At 39.9% G+C, this 9,073-nt stretch overlaps 1 protein-coding gene across 1 annotated transcript in view; it reads right to left on the minus strand.

Annotated features, from left to right (window-relative positions):
- Positions 1–9,073, minus strand: part of LOC111862388 (prosaposin) — a 54,283-nt gene that overhangs the window by 20,131 nt on the left and 25,079 nt on the right. The window contains exons 9-11 of the mRNA XM_023847734.2: positions 6,712–6,922; positions 6,069–6,220; positions 2,899–3,033 (exon numbers count right to left, since the gene is read on the minus strand). Coding sequence (XP_023703502.1) covers positions 2,899–3,033; positions 6,069–6,220; positions 6,712–6,922 — 498 coding nt within the window. The remainder of the gene's footprint in view (positions 1–2,898; positions 3,034–6,068; positions 6,221–6,711; positions 6,923–9,073) is intronic.

The following is a 9,073-nucleotide window of genomic DNA, read 5'->3' on the forward strand; positions in this document are numbered from 1 at the left end:
AATATATATAGCTGATCTTTATTTACATATCTCAATTAAACAAAAACAGTATAACAGAGGAACAAACTCACCGTTTTAGAAACGTTTTATCACTTCATGGCCAAATTCCATGTGTTCATTTGCACCAGATTAATAAAACTGTTCTATAAAAGAAGTAAAAGTAAAAAAGGCAAAGTTGTCCCTGTGCTTAACTAATTAAGGACTACACCATGAAGGTGTATGGGAGAGTGGATGTATAGATCCTCATTTTCTTGACCTCAGCACTAGTTGGAGGCGAGTGGTCAGCTTCACGCCCCAGCCGCTTTATTCCCAGGGAATGAGCCCCTGGTACCCATTGGATAGGAGGTTGGGTGGACCCCAGAGCCGGTCTGGACGACACGGAGAACATAAAATTCTTGACCCTACTGAGACTTGAGTTCTGACCCCTTGGTTGTCCAGCCCACAGCCAGTCACTATACCGACTACGCTATCCCAGATCTTTCTATAAAAGAAGTACCCATGGAAAAATGTATGTTAAAAAAGTCTGTTTCATCACTCTCTAAACTAGATGGCAGGAGAAGTTCCGCTGCATTACTGAAGATCATGCTACACACACAACACATTGCTGGATACAAATACAGTCAGTTCCAGTCACAGCCTGAAGCATGGCATAACACACAGACCACAGTCACAATTCTTGCAGTAGTAGACTGTTCTTTTTTTCGTTCTTCCTTCATCTTGCATACATGGCATCTCTTTCTTCTTTTGGTGGGCCAGTGCAGAGACCGTTTTACTTCACGTCATCTCATTCGAGTACCCAAACTGCTGAGTCAACACTGCTGGCACACTACGGAATTCAGTATTCTCTTTAAGGGAAAGAACAACCACTCCCTAAATTTCATATGAGTCATATTTCCCGTTTAAGACTCATACAGAATGTATGAACTCAGAATGGTTAGGTCCAACAAATGGAAGTGTAGTTTTTCAATGGCATAAACTTCTCACTTTTCTTTCCAACACACAGCCCTTAGATCTCCATACTCTGGAGACAGTGTCTCCTCTTTTCAGTCATGTGTGTTTAGGATTGAAATTAGGTGGCCTCTCCTTCCTGTTGTGATGAACTGTACTGCATGCATTTATTTTCCTGTGGTGCAGATCACTGAAAAGTAAAGTTCTGATGAGGTGAAATAATTGTCCATGAATATTTTGTGTCCAACTCCTTCAACTTTCTGAACCAGATCCAGTACCATTCTTTGCGGCTGCAAAAACTGTGCTGGGAACGTTTCTTCGTTTCCCCAGGTATTTCCTATGTTGAATGTGTAACCAGATCTGTCACAGAGTTTATAAACGTTTTTGCCACATCAATTTTTTTTTAAAAACACTGCTGAAAGACAACTTTCCCTCTGAATTTTACAATCGTCCGCTGCCATATATTCTGCTGGATGACAGTTCTGAAAATTTTGAATTCAGAATGTCAAATATTTGTCTGATTTTCCATATCTGTTTAACCGGGATTTTCTCTGTTTTGTGGTGGTGGGTTGGGACTGCCCACAAAATGCAAATATTTCAGAATCATGAGAAAATGATCACGTGGCACCACACTGGAGCAGAGTTCGTCTTTGGTCCAGAGTAGCTTCATATTGGGCTTTTGGTCGTGACCCATCTGAACTATAAATGCATACAGATCCTTCATGCCTATTTACTGAGAATATGTTAATATCTGATTTATTCCTTGTTTATGCATCTTGCGGCATATGTCAATTGACCTCTTGTACAATTACTGCCATGATGGTCTAAAAATATAGCAAGAAGTAATCACGATGTTGTGAATTTTCAGTAATATTGGGAGCAGTGTTTTGTTCAGCCCTCTTTGTTCTCCCATGAACTGGTGCATATCTGACTTATCAGAGGTAAACTGGTGGCACCACTCTAATCATCATTTTCTTAAGCATATGATGGGTCTTGAAATGTGGTATCTTTGAGCCCTTCTTCTGAGTACATATCTTCAACATCATCTTGTGCACATGCTAAATCAATTAACAGATGTGCACACTTCAAAGGTCCTGCCACACCGATTGTGGATCACTGGTCTATTGAATACATTTTAGTGTGGAAACAGAAAGAAGCATAAGGAGGAACCGATTTCAGTACTGAACACTAGAATACCTTCTTCAGTAGGAACGCTATCCTCTCCTCACTTTTTTCTCCTGTTCATAGGCCTACTTCATATGCACACAAATAAAGAAAATTACATACAGGCGGTAACAATCTGACACTGAAAACTGATGTGAATCTAATCATATACAATTTTCATTTCCCCTCATATATTTTACCTCCTCCAAGTATATTGATCAGGTTGAATACCAATCCTACTGTTACAGACTCCCAAAAAGGAGTGAGAAGGAAAACTTACCTGTTGTCTGGGTTCAGAGTGGCAGCAAACCGTTGCACAAGATTACAGTGGGCATATACATAGGAAAATAAATCTGATGCATGGATTGTTTATACAAAGATAATATTGACACCTTGCAGAGTAAAATTCCATGCTTCGTTTAGGCCAAGCACATATACAGGGCACCAGGAGGGCTCCTCAAAGAAAAGATGCTGGGCTGCTGATATATCAGACATTCAGCCACTTGCCAAGCCACTTGGGTTGTGACATATTGGACATTTGTCCTTTAAATGATAAACAACATAAAAATAAAATCCAACTACTGAGTCCTATACTGGGCATATTTAATACAATCAACATCACCATCAAAGCCTACTTCTTTGAGAGAAATCCTCTAATCTTCATCTGTGTCAGCAATTCAGCCATTTCTCACAAAATTACCACAAGGTCTACATACTTATTTCCCCCATCTTGGTTAAAAATATTTCCCATAAAACACTTTATTAACTTTATTCAATGTAGCTTACCACTGAGGGGTCAATCTCTTGTGCCAGGAGAGCCATAAAAGCATTGCCATATGTTTCAACAAACTCATGACACTGGCCTTGAATGGCATCAGGCAGGTGATCACAAGCTTCTGCCACCACCTTCTCTATTTGTGCCTGCAACCATAAATTTCCTCCTGCAGTAAAATCAAAACAAACTTATTTTTTTTTACTTATAATTCACACATGACATAGTAACACATATCCTTCTCTGGAAATTTTATGAGTTCCGTTTTATGGAACAGTGTGTTGTAACTGTACGCAGTGAGTACATTCTTCCAACTGTCTATAACTGTCTATAACAAGGGTCTCCAAACTACGGCCCGCGAAAGAATTGTGCAGAAATGCGCCAATTGAACTAATTTTCCAATGACTAACTGGTAAAAAATTACTTGTCCATAGATTTCAAATTCATTAACCGTTCAGTGTGGTTTGACGTGTATGTTTCGTCAGGTATTTAAATCGTCTGGGGGGGTTCGACGTCTATGTTTCGTCCAGCTGCACACCTATGTTATAACGCCCGTAATAATTGATGGTTTTGCTGTAGATTTTTAGATTTTTCGCTGGCCTGTTGTCAGTAGAACAGAGTATAATAAGCCACGACTTTATCTGCGCTAACTCATCATTACATATGCCTGTCTTGCAGCAAAATTCCTGTTGCTCTTGCGAGCGGTTTCTTCGTTCTACTGTTATGAATGGCGTGTTTTCTTTGCTATGAAATTATAAACAGCAGAAACGTGATATGTGCTGTGTTTATTATATCATATTGCCCTGAGCTGGCCGCACTAACACACTCAATTGGAATTCTTAGAAGAGGGATGTCCAAAAATGTATTCTTGCAAGATCGATTGATTTCGCACAGTACATAGCACCCAGTTCTTAGAAAAACGCCACGAATTAAGGCAGAACACTATGGTCACCCCCTATGACGATACTGGTGTGTGGGGGGGGGGAAAAGAACTCATTCCTTCATGTATTATCGCTCCAGTTGACGCCATTTTATCGTACTGACCTTGGTGGTCGTTTCGAGGGATGACCATAAAATTTTTTTTTGAGCCAGCTAAGCTCTGCTTTCGTGCACTACATACCAGACAGTTCTTAGAATAACTTCATGAATTCTGTGGTCACCCCTATGACATCTACTGCCGCCAAAATGGATGGAATATCAAAGGCATAGCAACAACCCCTTGTTATGATAACTCGTAACGTTGAATTTACTGCAGCTGACCTGACTAGCTAAACGCTCATGGAAAGACATTTCCTTGAACTATACCCCTCACGGGGAAGAAGGCAAGGCCGCACAGATGTGTGGTTAAAAAAAAAGAGCCAAAGAAAAGATACACAATATTGGAGCGGTGAATGTGGGGCAGTGTTAGGTTAGAAGACTGCTTCAAGGCCTACCTTACAGTGCTCAAATTCTAAACACCTGCTTCCACTGCCAAGATACAGGGCGTTCATATTATAAGGTAAGGTTATAAAAACCATCTTTTAAGATCATTTTAGTGAAAGTTTCATCCTTCAAGGCGTACCATTCACTGCTCAAATACTAAACAACCTGCTTCCATTGCTGAGATACCGGGCGCTCATATTATAAGGCAAGGTTATAAAACGCCCTTTTAAGATCATGTTCCTATCTCATATAATTTAAGAACAATGATGAATAAATCATTTTCGAGCAAAATTTAAATGGCTGGCTGAATATATTACCGCCGGAGAGACGGCCGCGGAATTTAAATCACCGCGCAAAAGGGTTAATTAACACTGTGTTTAAAATATATTGATATTCCACATTATGTTAATAATAAGAATGAATAATCTACCCCATATCTTCTTGCAGTAGAGCAATTTGAAACCACAAGTAGTTCCGCAATTTCCAAATTTTTTATCAATTCCATGAATTTACTATGGCCAAATGGCATTCCGTATGAGCGTGTATTGCCCTTTGTGACTGATGCCGCAAGTTATGTGATGAAAGCCGGTACTGCTCTTAAAGTTATATTTCCAAATATGACATATTTGACTTGCCTTGCCCGTGGGTTGCACCGTGTTGCAGAAACAATTCATGCAAATTTTCCGCTTGTTGACAAGTTTGTGTCTTCTGTGAAGAAGGTATTTGTTTAAGCGCCATACAGAAAAGAAGCCTTTAAAGCAGTAACACCGAACGTTCCACTTCCGCCAGAACCAATTTTAATGCTGTGGGGCTGTGTGCAGCGAGTTATTATACCGAACATTTAGTAACAGTTAGGAATGTCGTGAATACATTTGATCCCAAAAGTGCAGCATCAATCCAAATTGCCCAAGATGTACTAGGAAACAGAACTAGAAACTAATCTTTCCTATATATCTGTTCACTTCTCTCATCTTCCATCCGCCATTTCCTCACTGGAGGCAAGCAATAGCAATACTACTTTGTATCAGTCATTAAGTGGGTTCAAAACCATGGTTTCCAAATTGAATTCAGTTCCTGGAAAAGTTGAAGTAGTAAAGGAAAAAGTACACAGCATTCTTTAAAAAAATCCAGGATATGAACAAATTGAAGAAATTTTAGCCAGTAAATGTACTGAACTGCCAAATAAAAAATCACTAACAGTGGAGCAAATAGTGGCTTTTGTACATGCGCCCCTAAGTTCCTGTGAGGTGGAAAGAAGTTTTTCCCGCTATAAGGACATCTTACGAGACAACAGGAGGCGACTAACTATGGAAAACCTAAAACATTTAGTAACTGAGAAGTGCAACAGAAGAGAAACTGATAGTTCGGAGAGCTAAATGTGAGTACCATTGGATTTCTAAATTTGTAATGAAATATGTTGGCTTTGTTGCATGATTTGTATTTAAGTATAGCTTTTTATTGCAAGTGAATCATTCAGTGATTACATAAAATGAACTTAAAAATTGATTTGTTGGTCTTAAAATAATGTAAAATCAATTTTAATATTTGGTATAAATTTTTACGTGCATATTTTGGAAGTTCTTCATGCATAAATGCATACATATTTAAGGGATTATTAGGGCATAAAAATCCGGTCCCTACTGATAACACAGTACAACAAAATAATACTGTAAATTACAAAGTACATCTTGTTATTACAGCAGTATGATAAGAGAATTTGTCTTTCAACAGCCAAAGGAAACCAAACTAAACTATGCAATACCTCAGTTTTGGGATCTGTAATAGCTTGTTGCACATAATGCAGGAAATACTGGCAGAAAACACACTCTTCTTTGTTGCTGACATACATTACGGTTTGAGGCAGCATTCTATCAACTGGGAGCTGCGCATTCTGCACATCTGCTACTCTCACAACTGAAACAAGAAATGAATCATTATATTTAGATATGCTGAATATCATGCAAGAGTTTTTATGAGTATAGCCTTTAGCATATGTCTCTCCGAACTGCATACACCCTTCGACACGAAAACTTAACACCTAAATGGTACTGTCTTCTGGGACGTGACACTACACGGTCTAACAGAAATTCACAGATGTCCCTCAAAAACATAAGTAAACTTTCACCTGACTACATAACATCACAACACAGAAGAAAGTACCTTTCATAGTCATTGTTATGACAACCTCAACAACGCCCCCCCCCCACTTTATTTTCTTCAACTCTTGAACTGGGGGGGGGGGGATCAAACACACACTATAATTCAGACCATAATTTTGTAAGCATTTACAAGAAATGATTTTTAATAATCCACTGCAGAAAACTATATCATTCTAGGTAACACCAGACACAGCAAACTTTCAAGTCATCTTTATCCAGTTAAAAATTCAGAACAATGAAACTTACCACCTCCATTATCACCAATAGGAACCCTATGAAAGCCTGTGGCCTTATCGTCGACAGAGGTCATACGAGTTGCAGTAATGATAGAGCCCACAGGCTGAGCAGGTGTCAAAAGTGTGGCCTTCACTTTATCACCGGTTTGCGCAACACTCAAATGAGAGGCCTCAAGTCTTTCTGCAGTCTGGGCAGGAAGAAGTGGCCAGATGGGACCTTGCTGTGGACATAACACAAGAACTGAAAGTTACCAACAGACAACATATACTCAAGACACACTGAATCTTGCTATAACAGGCAGGAGATAAAATCAGAATTAACCTTAATTTCTTCTGTTGTTGCAGACTTTCAAAATTATGAAATTTTTATTTGAACCCAAAAGTATCATGTTTCAAGAAACATGTACATACAGGCAACACACCACTTTTTTCAGTTTTCAAGCATCATTACATTTGAAAATTTTGAATAAGAAGTGTCCTTTCTACCTGTTGCTGACAAATGATGAAAGAAAAGACAGAATTACTGCACAAGTACATATTGTCGCGTATCGGGCGTATATCGCGACAAATAAATTCTCGATGTATTCGATGCAGCGAATTTTATTTCACACTCGCTCTTACAATCACCCAAATTACAATCTGACGATTACTGCTATCTGCAGTATCACAAATAGTACACTCCAAATGCCACAATACAACTGACTGGTTGCTGGCTAACTCGATGATAGGTCCAGGACTCGCTGACTGTCTCAGTACAACTCAGTACAACTCGGTGGTAACGCACTAGAACTGTCTGTGAATAGCCTTCGCTGCTCCGTATGTAGCCTCGATCGGACAATACGGGAAAACGGCCACGTAATAGGCACCCTTTTTGCCTGGCGCTGTGTTGCTATGTAACGCTAGCGGAGGTCACCGCTGTTACTATCGTAACGTCGCCGCTGTTGATTCGCGTTGCCTAGCGACCGCGATATCCCTCGGTGACGTCACCGCGGAGGGGAGTGGCGGGGCGGGAACTCGCCTATTACCGTAGTAACGCGAGCGTTACGTTACCGCCACGTATCGCTGGGGAGGTAGGGGTCGACATGTCACAATATTTTATAAGAGAAAGATTGTAGTGCTTAGGGCTCCTTTCATCCCTCTGTCATCAAACAGCAATGCTCTCTACAGCCACCACCATAAAACTAACAGGATGGTGTGCTTGCAGTGTTGTAGATGTGCTCAGTTTGAATCTTGACCAGGACACGGGCTGTACTAAGTAAGGTATTTCATGGTTTTCCTCAGACCCTCCACGCAAAGGCCAGGATAGCTTCAATTATGTCATAACCATCTCCTTCCAAATCCCTTTTAATTCATCTACCATCCTACCATTCAATGCTACAGTCTACAACAATGAAAGGACAACAAGTAAGCCACCATCACCCATATCCAGAATAAGAAACAAATCTATATTTCAATTGATATTATCACTCGGTGACATACAGAGTTAAAGTTACAGAAACTAGTGCAGTAAATTCTCTTGGTAGAACAAAATGGAAGGAAAATATTTAAAATGTTCACTTCTGTCTCTCTTCAGTATATATCAGGCATGTCCAACGTGTAAATCGGGGGATGATTTTTGCTCGATCTCATATGTGAAAAGCATGTAAATTCACTTGTAATATAATATGTTTATATTCAGATTTTGAAGGGAAAATACGTATTAGTCATTCCAATTTTTCTGTTCTTATGTAGCTTACATGAAAATTGTTTACACTTGTGTTAAGTGAACTGTGGGGAACTCCCTACTCTATCCTTATCATGTGAACTCTTATTTTTACCAATAGTTTTACTTAAAGAGAAGTACAACGATAGGAGGGGGTGGTAGATCACTGGCAGTTTTGACACTAAAAAGTCGATTACAACCTGTTTGAAGCTGGACATGCGTGGTATATATATATACAGGGTGTCCCAGGAGGAATGTGCCAAACTTCGGGAGGGTGTTCCTTATGTTAAAGTATGCCGATATAACCCAAAACACCTATGTCCAAAGTTGAACGGTTACGGAGATAATGGCCCGAGAAAAGTGTGGTCTTCTTGCAGGTCCACGCACTGTGGACAGTCAGCTGTGACTGTTATCTGTTTGTACTTGAGTGTGGTGATGTCACACTAGCCGTGATCTCATGCGCAACCTACAGTTTACGTTGCTGCGGGGTCGTGAATGGGTGGTAAATTAGTTGTGTGATGAGTTGCTGAAATGCCTCTTGTGTTTTCACACGTGGAATATTGTGATATGCATTTTGTGTGTGGATTTTGCGGTCGCAATGCACGTGCTGCTGTTGAAGAGTACCAAAGGCGTTTTCCCGATCGAAGGATTCCATCTCGAAGTGTATTTA

The sequence above is a fragment of the Cryptotermes secundus genome, unplaced genomic scaffold (genome assembly GCF_002891405.2).
Source record: "Cryptotermes secundus unplaced genomic scaffold, Csec_1.0 scaffold671, whole genome shotgun sequence".
In the NCBI taxonomy this organism is placed as follows: domain Eukaryota; kingdom Metazoa; phylum Arthropoda; class Insecta; order Blattodea; family Kalotermitidae; genus Cryptotermes; species Cryptotermes secundus.